At 41.3% G+C, this 17,535-nt stretch overlaps 1 protein-coding gene across 28 annotated transcripts in view; it reads left to right on the top strand.

Moving 5' to 3' along the window:
- The first annotated feature begins 296 nt into the window (after positions 1-296).
- Positions 297-17,535, top strand: part of CAMTA1 (calmodulin binding transcription activator 1) — an 857,123-nt gene continuing 839,884 nt past the window's right edge. For 9 of the 28 annotated variants that reach the window (XM_020281955.2, XM_075993484.1, XM_075993505.1 and 6 more), the window contains exon 1: positions 465-627. Coding sequence is in view for 19 of the 28 variants with exons in the window: in XM_075993569.1 (XP_075849684.1) it covers positions 359-627 (269 nt within the window). In the remaining 9 variants the exon portion in view is untranslated. Of the gene's footprint in view, positions 628-17,535 lie in introns of all 28 variants that reach the window. The other 19 variants (XM_020281946.2, XM_020281947.2, XM_075993583.1 and 16 more) reach the window with 6 other exon arrangements.

The following is a 17,535-nucleotide window of genomic DNA, read 5'->3' on the forward strand; positions in this document are numbered from 1 at the left end:
ACGTCCTTCAGCCCCGGGAGCACGCGGGAAAAGCCCCAGCGCGCCAATGAGCGAGCGCTTTCCTCATGACGGTCACGCTCAGGGGCGGGGCTTTCCTCCGCCGCTCCCGAGTTCCGGGAACCCCCTTTGATTGGCCTGGACGGCCTGGGAAACACTGTAGTGACGCCCAATCAAAACGGCACGTCTCGGCCTCGAGGAAATATTCCGTGTCGGCCCTGTGCTGATTGGACAGTTCTTCCGGGCTCTGGCCACTGGGAAGCTTTGTTTAGGTCCGGAAGGCGGGTTTTCCTGGGAGTGGGTGGGGAGTGGGCGTTGATTCTTGACCAATCTTTTCAGTCCGTTGGGTGGTGACCAGCCAATGGGCCGGACGCATAGGACGCTCCTCCCGGAGAGTAGTGAGACCCCTGGTGCGGGGCGATTGGTGGCGGGAGCGATGAGTGGCAGCCGAGTGGCCCAACAGGCGCTGTGCGTGGGCCGCGGGGCGGGGCCAGGGCGGGTGCGCGGCGGCGGCGGGGTGGCTGGGCCGGCGGCGGCGGCGGTACGAGGCGCGCGCTCGGGGTCCCGGTCGCGAGGAGGAGGAGGATGTGGCGCGCGGAGGGGAAATGGCTGCCGAAAACAAGCCGGAAGGTAAGAGCCGGAGCGCGAGGGGCCGGGGGGGCGGCGCGGCGGGCGGCGGGACTCGGCCCCGCCGGACATCCCGGGCATCGGCGGCGCCGGGCGGGAGCGCGGGGGCGCGGCGGGTGGGCGGGCGGGCGCCCCGGCCGGGGAGGGGGCCGACGGGGTGGGGGGGCGGAGCGCGGCCGAGTCCTGAGGTGACTCGCGGGGCCGGCAGAGCGCGGCGCCCCACACCCCACCCCCGGGGGCGGGCTGGGGCTGGAGGGGGCGGGGGGCGCGCGGGGCGGGGGCCGGGCCCAGCGAGGAGGAGGAGCCGGCGGAGGGCCGGCGCCTCCCCCACCCGGACTGGGCATCCCCGCCGCTCCGGAGCCCGCGGCGCGGCCCCCGCCCCCGGCCCGCGCCCCCCGCACCGGTCCAGGGTGGGGGCCGCGGGGCGGAAAGTTTATCCGCCTCGGGCCCCCCTGGCCCCGCGCCCCACTGCTCCGGGCCGGTCCCCGTCGGGCGGCAGCGGCCAGCGCTCAGCCCTCGCCGGCCCCTGCTCTCGGGCGGTTGGGCCAGACGTACTCTCTCCAGCACCCGCTCCAGCGCTGTGGGCGCCTCCCGAGCAGGCTGGGGTCCCCGTGCTTCTCCCCACCAGGGGGACCCCCGCTTGCGGAGCGTCCCTCATCCGAAGGGCCTCGTGTGACCCCTCCCCCTCGCCTCCCGGGAAGGGAAGGGGGCCTGCGCAGCATCCCCGCCCCTCGCCGTCGTTCACATCCTACTCTTGCCCTTGCACCCTCACAGCCAGGAGGGTGGGGTCTCCGTTTCTATGGCAAGTGAGGATCTCCACACTCGCTTGCCCTTTACCTTCCGTGACCCCGATCCTTCCTTGGCACAGGGGTCCGTCTGGTTCCTCATCTTCTTTGGAATCTTTTGGGGCCTCTGCATACTGTCTATTGACCCTTTTTGCCAGGACAAGGGGACTCGGGCTGTCTATGTTCTTCCTTCCTCATTCAGTGGATAGTGGGGGCCTGTGCAGCTCTGAAGTCATTTCTAAATAGGAAAGCAGACACTTCTTCCAGATTAATGTACACTCTCTGCACACTTTCCTGGGTTAGGGTGAGCTCATTTCCTGAATACCCTTTGAGTTGCCCTCTTTTTCTTATGGAAAAAACTGGGCATTCCAGTGCTCCTTTCCCCATTTGTCTAGCTACCTGACACGTTCTCTCTACTCAGAGTTGGTTGTCTGGGTGAGGGTGGGCGCCCCAATAAGATGTAGGGCAGCGCTTCCATTGTGCCTAGTACTTGAGCAGAAATGGGCACAATAAGTACTTCTGTGTCTGAGGAAAACAAGGGTATATTTTTGCTTCCAGTTGACTCTCGTGTCTTAGGAGGGGGCAGCTTTCACCAGTTGGCACTACCCCTCTGGGAAAAGGGTCACATGCCCTTGTTTTTTGGTGTTTTCAATTACCGTCTTCTGTGCAGTGAGAACCAGACTTAGCCCATCTCACACTCAAGAGTCCTTGATCGTTCCCTGGAAATAAACTTCCCGATTCTTTTTTGAGAGAACTCCTGTCCTCATGGCTTCTGTTTCCCAGTCAGCCATGTTTAGTGAGCCTGTTCCCTTGACTTTTTCTAGTTTTCTCAGATGGTATTCATGTTGGCTGGGTAAGGAGAAGCTATATGTCTTTCCATTCAGAAAGGGAGTGTAGACACCCATGTTGCCCATGTGATGTTCTGGAAGAGGTTGCTTGTGTGCTCCTTGTACTAGAACCTTCTTTTGGCTTTGGTGTTGTCTCTTGTGGGATCCAAACATTTCTTTGGAGCGTGAAGGGGACATTTGAATGCTTTCTATTTTTTGCTGTTCTGGTTTTGTTTTGGTGAGACAGATTATCATGATGATGTATGCATTTGTTTACATATACACATGGTATGTGTTCCTAGATGAAATCACATCTATTATCTATACAGTATACAGAAAGTTAGGAAAGTTAGATGACTAGCTCTACGTTTTGGGTGTATTGGGGACCTTTATGTGTAAGAATAGAGATATATATTATTGTTGCTAGTAATTCTTCAGGTTTAGAATAATCATTGATAAATGACCAGTTCTGACCACCCTTTCATTTGTCATTTGCCTGTACTGAATAAGCAGAATGACATCCTTGCATGCCTACGAAATCCCTGAATATTTGAAGCATAGAGTGCCTGCCCATACATACTACAACTTTGGCATTCTGAATTTAAGAGTGATATTCTCTGCTTGATTCTACATAGGGTGAAAAGTTCTTATCTTGGTTTCATAACTGCAGTGTAGGGGAAAGAGATTTCATGTGTTTTGGGCAAATGATAGGAGATGGGTAAGAAGACTATGTTTTTCCGTGATAGAACTAGGAATGAACAGTCATAAGTATGTCCCTCTTTTATTTTGGCTGTTTAAATAATTGGGAGAAGTTGTGAAATTAGCCATAGGTACCTTTAGAAAAGTCCTTGACACTACACAAGTGGGTGGAAGGTGATACTTTAAAGTTCGTTTCTCTTGGGCAGGGGAATAATTTGAGCCCTGTGAGCTCTAGTTAGGTGCTTTGCCTCCTGGGGTCTCCCTCCTTCCCTCCCTCCCTCCTGAAACTTGGAATGGTTGCTAGCTGCTGTCACTCAGCAGGGAAGTGTTACTTTTTGACAGGCTTAGCCTTGAATTTTGCCCTCTCCAACAAGCTCTGTCCAGCTCTGAGGATTTGGGCCTTCAAGCATTTTTCTGGCAAGGAGGCTTGCTCGCTCCACCTTGATTTACTGAGTGAGGAGAAGTGGTTATCCGGAGGTTTGGCCTGCACTGGGCTTTGACTTCTGGACTTTGCCTTTCAGTTAATACAGAGTTGTTCAGTGGGCCCAATACCCATTGTCAGAAAGTAGAGATTTTGACCTCATTTTCTATTTTTTGGTTGTAAAACATTTTTTTATGCTGTTTTTATTCTGTCTGTATCTGTAGCCAGCTTGATGGGATTGTGTATTTTTAGGGGGTAAGAGTTGAATAGCTGCTGTATATGTTGGCATAGACCCAATGGAGTCATCTCGTTTCCCAGTGGCTCTTCCTTCACTTCTCCGTGCCCCTGATGGCTTTTGGAATTTTCCCTGCTGAACAGGTTGCTCTGTGCAAGGGGCAGTGGAGACAAAATGGTAGAGGTTGGTCAGAGGAACACAGTTGAGGTTATTATCTAAAGTTAGGCCCCTTTCCTTGAGTTTAATGGGATTGTGCTTTCTTTAGTTAGGCAGACTAGGAGGGTTCTCCTATCTACTTTTTTACACTTTGGCTTTCTGTTAGAATATCACTCTTTCCTCCCTTTCACCTCTTACTCCCAGTTTTTTGGACAAGGTTGGGTGACCTCTCTTCCCTTGTCTTCTTGAAGACCTTGCCTATCCTGCTTCTGAGAAATGTTGGGTTTCTCTATCTCATTGTTCAGTGGATTCAAAATGTTGACATATACACAACAACCTCTACTCAAGGTCAGATCGGGTCAGCTTTTCTTTTTCAAAATAGTAGCGTTGCTCTTATTTGCTCTTTGAGACATTTATGTATCCTGCTCAGCTGCGTTTTTCTCTTTCTTTAGTTTTTAGGCCCTGGCAGTTTTAGGTTTTCCCCCGGAAATAGCCTGTTCTTTAGAGTTAGGTAATGTTAGTTTAGTTTCCTATTTATGGTGGGTGTCAGCCCATGTGTGCCAGTGGGTTTTTAATTCTTTCTGACTGATTTTGAGGTAGTTCATATTATGGCTTCAATTTTTTTCCCCTACTGTTCTCTTTACTTTCAGCCATTCCTTGTTTCCTGTATGGGGTAAATACTTCTTCATATGCAGTTGTACTTCTTTCTGACTTTATGGAAAAAGCAGTAGAAGGCTCTTGTTCTCTTTCTTTTGCCTCAGAGTTGTGCCAGTTGCCTCTTTTGTGGGGCCTTTGAATTTGCCCTTTTGAGAAGTCATTTTTATATTTATACTCCCATTACTGAAATCATTCAGGAGACATTTACTGAGCTTCTATTTTGTGTAAGGGTCTGTGGGGGTGATGTGACTTTGCTTGAGATCATATTGGATATTATTAGCCTTTTCATATGAATGACATTTCAGTGTATCTGAATATTTGTCTTGTAAGGAAATTTTTTTCTGAATTTTAATTTTTTGGATTGTATTCTTACAAAATATATACTGTAATAGTGTACTATCCTGTTGAGCTTTTTTCCCCTCCTTCCCACAGGAGTAGGGGTGATGAAGACGGTGGAGGGTGGACTGAGAGAGACATTCAGCATTTTTCCTCAGCCTGTGTGTAGAGAGAGAGTGTGTGTGTGTGTGTGTGTGTGTATAGAAAAAAGTAAAGCCAGCCTTCTCAATCTGATTGTCTAGGCATAACTTTTAGGTCATTAAGATATATGATTGGTTGAAATGCTTATTTAACATTTGAACAGCAGCATTATACTAGGTATTGTACAGAACATAAAATCTAAAATCAAATGTATCCTTTATATAAAGAAATTGTAGACAAATATTTTCTTTTCTGATTACCTAGTATGGTTTATATTCCATATTATACCAGATAGTGTGACTATGTGACTGAATATTTTTTGTGGTGACAGGTGATATGTGTTTTCTTTTGCATTTCCATTATACAGATCATTTTCTGAAATGTTCTGTATCTTCTAGAATCACTTACCATGTCCTTTTTTTGATGTTTTAGATCAGCAGTCCCCAACCTTTTTGGCACCAGGGACGGGTTTCATAGAAGACAATTTTTCCACGGATGGGGTGGAGTGGTGGGGAGGGGAGGCAGGGCTCAGGCAGTGATGCCAGCCATGGGGAGCTGTAAATACAGATGAAATGTAACTCACTCGCCCACCCTCCTGCCGGATGCTTACCTTCTGCTGTGTGGCCCCCTGGTTCCTAAGTTTCATGGAAGACAATATTTCCACAGACACAGGGGTGGGAAGGGGGGCAGTGGAGCTCTGTGGCCCAGTCCCTCACAGGCCGTGGACCACTACTGGTCCACTGCTCAGGAGTTGGGGACCACAGTTCTAAATGACTTAAATCCTACCTCCCCTTATTTTCTTTAGTCTTTCCCTATATTTTTTTGCCCTTTCCCACATAGAGGTTTCTTTATTGCCCTTGTTATCATTATTATAAAAAAGTATTTGTAGATATTCTGTATTTGTAGCCTAGCTCTCAGTAAAAAGGGGATGCCCACCATCTCTTTTGTCCTGTAGCACAAAGCTTTGTTACTACTAGTTTCCCTAAGGATAGGTGGATGGAATGGGATTTAAGCCACAAGGCAAGTGGTGATAGTATTTGTAACTAGATAGCATCTCTGGGTGAAACATTGGATCCTTCAGGCTAATGGGCTTCCCTATGAAGGATTTTGGAAATTTGTTTTTGCTGCGTTTAGCCAACTTCTTTCTGTCATTGGGCATAGCCAGTAAGCATATTTCATTTGGAGCTTTTATTTACAATGAGATGTGGGGTCCTCTCCTAATGCTCCTTTGCCTGTCATATATAGTGCTGTCTTTAGTGTTTGGTGTGTTTGAGAGTGAGAGTGAGATGTGTTCTTGCTCCACTTCTTTCCCCAGGTAACTTTAATAAGAGCACACAGTCATTCATTCTGTTTTCTAAATTGTAGTGTCTAATCATTCTTTTCTTTTTTAAAATACCTAATCAGGTTCAAAATATAGGTTGATCAGACACTATCAGATCCTTTTATTTATCTATCCTGTGCTTAAGCCATGTTACTATTCTGTCATTAGGAAGAGGGACTTGTAAACATATAGGTGGTCTGCTATCTTGTGATAATTGTCAAGTATTTGTAATGAAAGTGTTTCTCTGTATATATTGATAGGGAAGAGCAGGTTCTGATTTTTCACATGGTGGGGCAAAGAAAAGGTTTTTTTTTTTTTTTGCCATCAGTATGCTGGCTGTATATTTCTAAGATTGTAATGCATCTTTCTGCTTTGAACACCATTGCTTGTAGAAGGTCATGGGCCTCCTTGTGTAAAGATTGGTAATGCTTCCTGAGCATTTTTTTTTTTTTTTACCTTATTACCCTAGACTTAAAAAGAAATATTATGTACCTCACTGCAAAGAGGGGCCAAGTGTCAGCCACATTATTTCCCCCTTTACTCTTTTTTTTAGAGGATTGTTCATTTACTTTCAACTGATTGACATAGCATAAGATGGAAGGACCAGAGAGATTTTTTAAATGGTTCTTCCACATTCACCCCCCCTAATGTTTTACTCATTCTTAACATAGTTGTCTGGTTTCTTTACAAGTCCTTTATTCATTTGAAAAAGTGCATTTTTTTCCTTCCAAATTTAGTCAGGCCTCTTAAATCACATAATATATCCCTTTCTGAATCTATTAGTAAAGGGTAACTTCTAGGGAGCTGTGCTAGTTTGGGGCTGTATTCATCACTCAGCTCCCTGAGGAATAGTTTTGTAGTTACATGTGCATAAAGTAACATACCTTGAAAGAAATGTTTGGGACTGTGTTCTTAACAGTTTTAAACATGTTAATGCCTGGAGACTAATTAAGTGGTATTATTCTCTAACCTCGCTTCCTCATGCCATCTGAAATAGCTGTCTCCATGTTTCGCCTCCCGCCCCCAAAATCCCCAAACAACAACTGTAACAACAAAATCTCCCCCAAAGCAAAACCTTATGAAGGCTAGCTCTGATTGTTTTTGCTCTGCATAGTTCAGTCACTAGCTTTGGACAGGTGCATAACTAGTGCTTTGTGGATATATAATCTCAATGGGGTTGATATGTGAAAAGCCTTTTGGGACATAACAGCATTCATTCATTCAATAGACTTTGCAGTCTCTCTTTCATTTTTTCCTTACCATTTACCACAAGGTATGATTAGTAAATAAGTATTTAGTGACTTGCAAAGTGGATTATTTTTTCCCTTAGTTCCACCTTGCCATTGTAGTGAATACTGACAGTAGTAAATTACTATGTCCATACTTTTATGTTCATCATCTCTAAGAAAATGAGGGAGCTAACTTCCAGTCATGACAGTACAACCAGTTATGACTGACTGTCTCCATGTAGCCTGTATGTTATTGCTGTGATGATTTATACTTTGCAGCTAAATCTAGTGTCTAACAGATAAACCAGGTATTTAAGTCTATATTTAATCTTTTTTTACAATGTACGTTCAACAAGATGTATCTGTGTGTTTAAATAAATAGAATGATATGCAGATACAACCAGAGGTACTCTTTCAACTAAAAAGAAAAAAAGCAAAAGAAAAGAGAAAGCTTTCGTTGTACAAGTTTTAAAAAACAGGTTTTATCTTTTTTCCTTTATCTGGGTTGATTTAGATTGCCAGGAATCATTTCTGAAGGTATATTAATACAATCAAGAATTAATCTTTTTAAAACTTAGATTTGGTTTTAATCCTTTTTGGAAAAGTCATTTCTGAGGATGTATGTGTCCCGTTGGTTTTCTGGGCACTTGGATGTCAAACCATTTGGGAGTGATAATAAGAAATTGGGACAAAGCGTGAAATTATCAGATAGGAAGAAAAAAGATGCTGTAGTGAAAAAATTACCCATTTATGATTAAAAATAATCTCAAAGTGATGGTTGGAAGTACAAATTCATATATTCTAAGAAAAAATGGAATGTTGATATGGTTATTATTTTGAAATCGATATATATGTGTATTGTATAAAGAATGCTCCCCAAAATGGGAACCTTTAGAATACAGATAAGTTGATTGGATTGATTTTTTAAAAAGGTGTGGTGTTTTTCTCTTTTAAAAAAGTAATTGAAATAAGATAACCTTTCTTAGTGAAAAAACTATAAACTTTGATGAAGTTCAGCAGAATGGAACATTTCAAAAGTGTGGATTCAAGATAAGGATTTTTTATTGCAAATCCACAAGGGGGTAGTGATGTTCTATCAAAGATATTTGTGGCAGAAATGTGAGATGATCTCTTTTAACGTTTTAGATTTACAGATAAAACTGGCATGTTTGCATTTTAACTTAGTAAGAGATTCTTTTAAAAATGTTTATTGTCAAAATTGTTTATTGCTTAAATTAAAAAAATCCATTTTGGGTGAATGGCTATTTTAAGCCATATGAATGACAAAGAAGAGAGAATGTCCTTGCAGTTTTGTGCTTTGGAGATGTTACCAAGGATGTAAGGGTCACTATTATTTTCTAAGAATGTAATAATCTTAAATTTCCTGGGAAACATTAGGAATCTGGGAATCAGTTACTTAAGTGTCCTGAATAAAAGAATTTAAGAAATTGTGTCTAAACTTTACAGAAGTTTGTATTACTAGTTGTATTTTCAGTTCTGCCAAGAGACGAAATATTTGAACAATCCACACCACTAGCCGCTTTTAATAGTTCTGAGTAAATCAAAATTTTATAATCTTTTTTTTTTTATTAGTTTACATTACATCATTAGATAGGCATTTTTTCCTACCTCACATAAAAATTCCAGTAGCTTGTCTCTGGTCACTAAATTCCACCCCATTATATTCAGAATTACTTAAAGTCAGGTATGGTATGGCAATACCAGTTAGTTTTCAGTGGAGAAATAAAACTTGTGTAGCTGCATTAGGCACTTTTTTTTTTTTTTGAAAGATAGACCATGTGGTGGGAGAAAAATTTAAAGTTGGCTTGGGGACTATGTCCTACTTATTTAGAGACATAACTAACCATACCTTTAAAAATATTACTTCTAACAATAATATGAAGCAGTTCTGTGGTTTAGAGGTTATGCTTGGTTGTGCCATATATGTTGTGTATTTTTCATTTTTGGTCTATGGAAGAGGTTGTTAAGATAGCTTTTCTCTGTTTTTTCTCTCCTCCCCTCATTCTGAGGCAAGGAAGAGATTTTTCTTTTATCTTTTTTACCAAATGATTTTGGTGCTTTAGCACTCCGGAAGATAAGGCTGTTTCTTCACATACTACTCTAAACTCTACTGGGAACTGAACTATGACATCAGCATTTTCATTCATGAATTTGATTCTTCTAAATTTCTTTTCTTGTTGTGTATTCCTGAGCTGACTTCTGGCACTTGCACATATCAGTTTACCATCAGTCAGCCCATAAATCAACGATAAAAGGTGAAACAAAAGATAAGGTACTGGAGTTATTTCGATAGTGCTATGGTTGCTCGTGCTGATTTGCATCAGTGCAGTTTGGATAAGGTTTCTGGCCAAACAGATTGAAATCTAAAAACAGCCAGTTTAATTATCTCATGATTTTGTGGATTGAACTGTGTTGTGAACATATTGACACAAAATTTTTGTTCTTGTAGGAAGTCAGAGTGCTATGCTATGGCTCCTTTGTTAGAAAGTAGCATTTCTTTTATAATTTGACTAAATTGGAGGATTCTACTTTATTTCAGAGAGGTTAGGCCTGGAGATTAAATTATGTTTTACTCAAATTACTTTTGGAATGAATTTAGATTTTTTTGAGCATTTTGTTGCTCTTGCAATATGTTTAGTAACTTCATTGTGTGATACTTATATTTTTAAGATGTTATCGTTACTATCATGGAACTAGTATGGCATCCCTTGCATTAAGAGTTAGGTTTCATCTCCTCTACTTTGGTACACTGGTGTCGGTGTGGACGCCAATGTCTCCTCTAAGAGGTCTCTGCCTGTAATTTAGTGCTGCATGAGAGCAGCTCTGGGAGAAATCTTACTTGGAGTTTTCCTCTGCGGGGCCAGGTTTGAGGCTGAGCCTCTCTGGCTTGTGGCATCTTTCAAGCCTCCTTCAGTTGATGAATGGTGAGCTGTAAAAAAGTTCATTTTCTCTGCTTTCTTGGGGTATTGCTGACTTTCTGGATATTTAATTGCCAAGAAACATTTAGAAATAAAATGTGTTATATTTAGGAATCACCATTTTAGCTCAGTTATAATTCATGGTTAGAGTGGGTGATTTGAGCTGTAGCCACTTTGATTGATACCCAGACTTTTGAGGTAACTTTTTAAACCTCATGACAACTTACAGATATTGTCTCCTCCCATCCTTAAATCAAAGTAGAGCTTTGTGTTTCTTTAGGTTGAACTGATTGTCTGATGGGTAACAGATGAATGGTCTTTACCTAGCTTTCTCCTTTAAGTAGATGAACTAGGAAAAAGAAAAAGGCAAATAGACCATGAGTAAGCATTTGAAGATAACTTAAATGGTATTTATTATTTTCCTTAAGAACTAAATAGTTTTCATATTATTTACATATGATTTCTGGAAAAGAGTCTATTTGTAATATTGAAGAAAAGAATATTTAATGGTGGAGGGTCTCTGTAAAAAGTCCTCAGTTTTCAAAACCATGTACCTTTGGTAGGATTTATGAAAAGTGGACTGTGATTATTAGATTTCAAAATGTTTGGAATATTGGCTGTAGTGACTGCATTATCATTTTAGTATCACCCTGAACCAAACAGTGATAGAGTAGTCCACTGGCCATGAAGCTTTTAGGTTTCCTAGATGGCTTTTTACAACAAGCCTACTTTAATTCCCAGTTGGTACTCTTTTGTTTCAATAGCTAGAAACACCAGCCAGTGGGACCAAGGGCCCCAGCTGGAAGGGCGTTGTTTACTCTCGTTCCTGCCACTTAGGCCAAGAGCTAGCAGGTTCTTTCTTCTTTGGCCTCCACATGTTCTCTTCTTACCAGATAGAACTTCTCCATTCATCACTCTTGATTCTAGCGCAACTTCTCATCTTGTTTTTCGAAGACATCAGTTCTTATATAAAAGGTAGTTGGTAGTAATTTTGAGGGTATTCATGTTAGGTGAAGAGTTGTCCTGGTGATGACCTCTGACGTTCTTTCCCATTCTGTCCTATGATTATGGTTGTCCCCCTTTATCCTAGGGAGAGATAAGTTCTAGGATTCCAGTGGATGCTTGAAACTGCAGGTGTTATTGGATCCTATATACAATATGTTTTTTTCCTATACAATATGTATATACTCAAGATAAAGATTAATTTACAGATTAGGCACAGTAAGAGATTAACAACTGCTACTAATAAAATAGAATGATTACAACAATATATTGCAATATAAGTCGTGTGAATATGGCCTCTTTTTCTCTCTCATATTGTCTAATTGTATATACTCAACCCAATTTTCAGACTGCATTTGACTGCCAGTCACTGAAACTGCAGATGAGGGGGAAGCTACCGTATAAGAAAATGAAGTTAGGTTTGTGGAATTTCGCTTCATAGCTTGCCTTGCTGGTGTTTAGCTATTCTCTATAGCTGTATCATTCCTTTTGAGGTACTTGCTCTAGGTCAAAAATTAATATGTTGGCTCAAGCCATGTAGGAGGAATTTGAACTACAGTCACTGAGGTGCCTCCTTTGTGATGTACATAGAGGGCTTAGTTTTTTTTTTTTTTTTTTTTTTTTTTAGAAGAGGAAATGAAGTCAGAAGAGGGCTTAGTTTTTTAGGTCTGTCTCTTTAACAGATTGCGAGTGTTTACTTTAATAAATGTAAAAAAATTGAAGGTTATTAAAAAAGATGCACAACATGAAAAAGTTCATAATTATTCTCTATGACAAATTTGAGGTCTTTAATTCAGATATGGATGAGAGTTCATAGTTTTGGACAATATTCTTAAATAATATATGATTACAGATGAAAAAGTATCTGTTAATCTCAGACTTTTTTATGTTCAGGGTAGTATTTATATTCATTTGGTTGTATTTTCTGGAGTTGACTAATATAACTGTTATTAAAATGTATCAATTACCAGTAATTCAGTAAATAAAGATTCTCCCTATTAAAAAACGCATGTGGATTGGGGAGTTGTGTGAGTCCACTATAATTGATCATATAGGTTCTTCACTTGGACATACTGTCTGGGCTACTATAGACATTTGGAGAGGCCTTGAACACAATTTGGTTTTTGAAAGTTTCTTTCATGTTTAAAGATACTGAGGGGCAAGTTATGGGTCCAGCACGCTTCCACTGGGCCACTCTGCTTTCTTATACTGAGGGGCAAGTTAAAGCTCCAGGTGTTATTGTAAACATTCCCTGCCTTATCTTTTCCATTTATGCCATTATGAAATGTGCTGGCTGAATCATTTGCTTTGACAAAGCTTTGATGGAGGCTTCGTCCTCATTTAGTTTTATTGATGGAGGCTGTTGTGCTAGAAAGATAGCTCTAACAAGTAGAAAGGTGGTGAGTGGTACTCAACATTTTTGAAGTACTTGTCTTTCTTCCTAGGGGTCCTCAAGAAATTGATCATAGATTACTTGACCAAATTCAGGGCCTAGAGATTTATTCCAGGCATTCTGGGAGGGAAGGAACATCAGTCCTTCTAAGCTGAATCTGATTATTCTAAATATGACCCATTCCTGCTTGTGTGAATGTCTTCTGGTGCAGATATGTTAACAGTGGTGACCTCTCTAACTGGGCTGAATATCCTTGACAGCCTTTATCTGTCCTCTTCAAATATTTTTAGTCTCTTTAGCCTCTGTGGCCATGTCTGGAGGAACTGAGGATGGATTTAGCTGTTCTGGTGCTGCTCCAAGTTGTTGCGGATGCTCTTTGCTGCCTTCTTCACCATCCTACCACAGTGTTGCCTCTGATGAGGTTCCTTGCCCTTGTCATTTGATGAAGAAATAGAGACAGAGTGTTTGTTTAATGAAAATTAAAAAATCATGGTTTTCAGAATGCTTTTAAATAAACATAAGCAATGGTTAGTGGTGGTACACAACGATGTGAATGTACTTAATGCCACTAAATTGTATACTTGAAAGGGGTAAAATGGTAAATTTTATACTATGTATATTTTATAATTAAAAAATAAAAACTCCAAATGGATTTGAAGCTTAATGAGAAAAGTATTAATAAAGTCCTAACAGTAAATATATGGCAGTATTTTCACTACCCCAAGTTGAGAGGTTGTATCTTAAATAAACCGTCAAAGTCACCCACACAAAAATAGATAAATAAATAAATGATGGTAATCAGGCCTTGAGGTTCATTTATACAGAAAGTGATTTTTAGGTGAGATTTTAATCTTTGCAATATTTATATTTGTAAAGAGGATTGGCTAACTCATTCAGAAAATTCTGAGGTTCTTAGTGAAAACTAAGGAATTAGGAACTAGGAAAACTAGGAAATAGAGGGTGTTTGGGGTTGATGTCAGGGAAGGTGAGCAGGCCCTACGTTAGATTAGAGCACTTTTGATTGCAAGGATAACAAGCCACACAGGTTAGGTCAAGTGAGGGCAGTTTTAGTCTGAAAAGAGCAGAAGCAGTCTCAACCTCCCAGGACAGAAACTGAAGTGCAGTTGGACAGTAGGAACTAGACCTGGACAGTCTGGAGTAGATGTCCTCTCTGGAGACCCCTCGGCCAGAGCTGGGATATTCTCTGGGACAGCACAGCTCCTATCTCTGTTGTTCCCTCTGTCTGCTTTCTTTTGTTTTCTTCTTGCAGCTGGGCTTTCTCCACTCAGATGTAGCTTCCATGGTTGAGTTGCATACAGTTGTGGCCTGCCGTGGCCCTGGTCATGGCTTTTGCATGTCCTGACTCTAGTTCCCTCACCATCATCTGACTCCTGTCTCTATGTCTCAGTACTAAAATACTCAAGACCGAGGATCTGACTCCTCTTGGCCAAGCCACTTGCTTTGTTTCCATAGGCTAGGTGTTCACCCCTATCTGGTTGGTGATCAAAGAAGGTTGGTTGGGATCCAGTGGCCTGCTGATCATTTAGAGGGTCTTGGGGTGGGAGGAGATTGTGTGAGAAGGGGACTGTAGCAGGGGGTCCTGTCACCCAACTCTGTCTCCATCAGTGTAAAAGAAAGGATCTTGACTCCTATATGGATTTCTTATGTTCAGTTGCTATAGGGATTAAACTTTTCAGATAGGAGGCTTAAGTGTCTTTAGTTAGTGATCCTGGGTGTGTGTGGAATAACTCAGTGGTGGGTAGTAACTAACCCAATGCTTGTGCTTTGAACAGTGGTGAAGCAGGACACCTGGAATGCTATGGTCTGTGCAGTCTTGCCCTGTGGGTGTTCTCAGGTAGAATGAGGCTATTTAGGGGAATGTCAGTACCATCTAAGGTCTTCCACAGTTCACTTACTGGGTGGGTTTTCTCCCTTTTCCCCTTATTTTGGACTGGCAAATATAAAGTTGGAGATGTGCATCCTTAGTAAGAAAGAGAGATGTTGCCTTTAGAGTGGGTATGGGGGGAAGAAAACAGAAAACAGCCTCTGTTTAAGTGATGCCTGTATGCACACTCACTTGGCTTTTCCTTAGTTTTCCTTCCTGACTCTAATCTCTTGTTTTTCTTGATTTCTCATGGTAGCAGGAGGAAACAGAATTACAGAAGACAGGTGGAAGACTGTGAAAGAACATTAGTTTGGAGGTACTATGTAAAGGGCTACCAGCCTGCACACCATTGAATTCTCTGGAGTTAGTAATTGATGTTTCATAGTGATGACCTTGAGTATATTCAGAAAAGCAATGCTTGGGTATGTTCTGCTTAGCAAAAGAGGAAAATATACAATTTTTTTAAAGAAATACAACCATCAAAATACTTTTAGTAGTTAAAGGGATTTGATTCCTTTTAATAACAGCCTTATTAAGATGTAATTAACATACCATAAAATTCACCATTTAAAAATATATAATTCAGTGTTTTTTTTTTTTATATATTTGCAAGGTTGTGTAACTGTAACCACTAATTCCACAACTTTCATCATTCTAAATTCCTGCCATCTCCCAGCCCTATGCAATTACTAACCTACTTTTTTTTTCTTTCATGGATTTGTCTGTTCTGGACATTTCATATAAATGGAATCATAGTATTTATCCTTTTGTGACTGGCTTATTTCTCTTAGTATAATGTTTTCAAGGTTCATCCATGTAACATGTATCATTACTTCATTCCTTTTATGGCTGAATAATTTTCTAATGTATGGGTGGATATACCATATTTTGTTTAACTTGTTCACTAATTGATGGACATTTGAATTATTCCACCTTTTGGCTGTCAAGAAAAATGCTACTATGAACGTTTGGTACAAGTTTTATGTGTACTTATGTTTTCAGTTCTCTTGGGTAGTACCTAGGAGTAGAATTGTTGTGTCATATGTTAACTCTTCAACTTTTTGAGGAATTGCCAAATTGTTTTCCAGCGTGGCTACATCATATTACATTTCCACCAGCAATGTATGCAGGTTCCATTTTCTCCACTTCCTTGCTCCACTTGTTAATGTCCATCTTTTTTATTTTAGCCATTCTTGTGGATGGTAGGTGGTATATCATTGTGGCTTGATTTGCATTTCCCTAATGGCTAATGATGTTGGACATCTGTTTATATGCTGACTGGCCATTCGTATATCTGCTCTGGAGAAATGTCTATTCAAATCTTCCCCCCTTTTTGAATCGAGTCAATTATTTTTCACTCTTCCGTTGTAGGAGTTCTTTATGTGTTCTGCCTATCAATCCTTTATTAGATATACGATTTGAAATATATATGATTTTTCTCCCATTCTGTGGGTTGTCTTTTCACGTTCTTGACAGTGTTTTTTGAAGCACGGAAGTTTTAAATTTGATTAAGTCCCATCTATCTGATTTTTTATTTTGTCACTTATGTTTAGAAACCATTGTCTAATCCAAGGTCATGAGATTTACACCTGTGTTTTCTTCTAAGAGTTTTATTTTTTTAGCTTTTACATTTAGTTGTTTGGTTAATCTTGAGTTACTTTGTGTATATGGGTGAGGTAGGTTTCCAAGGGTATTCTTTTGCAGTGGATATCCAGTTGTCCCAGCACCATTTGTTGAAAAGACCATTCTTTCCTCATTTCTTCCCCCTTGTTGAAAATCAATTGACTATAAATGTGTGGGTTATTTTTGGAGTCTTGATTCTATTCCATTGATCTGTATGAATGTCTTTATGCCAGCACCACCCTGTCTTGGCTTTTTTTTTTTTTTTTGAGACAGAGTCTTGCTTTGTTGTCCAGGCTAGAGTGAGTGCCGTGGCGTCAGCCTAGCTCACAGCAACCTCAAACTCCTGGGCTCCAGCGATCCTTCTGCCTCAGCCTCCCGAGTAGCTGGGACTACAGGCATGCGCCACCATGCCCGGCTAATTTTTTTTTTTTTAATATATATATCAGTTGGCCAATTAATTTCTTTCTATTTATAGTAGAGACGGGGTCTCGCTCTTGCTCAGGCTGGTTTTGAACTCCTGAACTTGAGCAATCCACCCGCCTCGGCCTCCCAGAGAGCTAGGATTACAGGCGTGAGCCACCGCGCCTGGCCCCTGTCTTGGCTTTGTAGTAAGTTTCGAAATCAGGAACTGTTAGTCTTCCATCTCTGTTCTTCTTTTTCAAGATTGTTTTGGCTATTCTAGGTCCCTTGCATTTCCGTATGAATATTAGGATCAGCTTGTCAGTTTCTACAAAAAAGGCAACAGGAATATAATAATCCTGATTATGTTAAATCTGTGGATCTATTTGGAGGGTTTAAATCTGTTTTATGGATCTGCTATATGTTTAGGAACTCTCTTTTTTGAGACAGAGTCTCACTCTGTTGCCCGCGCTAGAGTGCCATGGCATCAGCCTAGCTCACAGCAACCTCAAACTCCTGAGCTCAAGCAATCATTCTGCCTCAGCCTCCCGAGTAGCTGGGACTAAGGCATGTGCCACCATGCCCAGCTAATTTTTCTATATATTTTTAGTTGGCCAATTAATCTCTTTCTATTTTTAGTAGAGATGGGGTCTTGCTTTTGCTCAGGCTGGTTTCGAACTCCTGACTTTGAGCAATCCACCCACCTCATCCTCCCAGAGCGCTGGGATTACAGGTGTGAGCCACTGCGCCTGGCCATGTTTAGGAACTCTTGGTTAACTCAAGCACCCAAGCATCTTGCCTTAAAAACACTATTCTTATAATTTATTAATACAGTAGGCTGCCTTGGTGAAGTACTGTAAATC

Source organism: Microcebus murinus, chromosome 2, assembly GCF_040939455.1.
Source record: "Microcebus murinus isolate Inina chromosome 2, M.murinus_Inina_mat1.0, whole genome shotgun sequence".
In the NCBI taxonomy this organism is placed as follows: Eukaryota; Metazoa; Chordata; class Mammalia; order Primates; family Cheirogaleidae; genus Microcebus; species Microcebus murinus.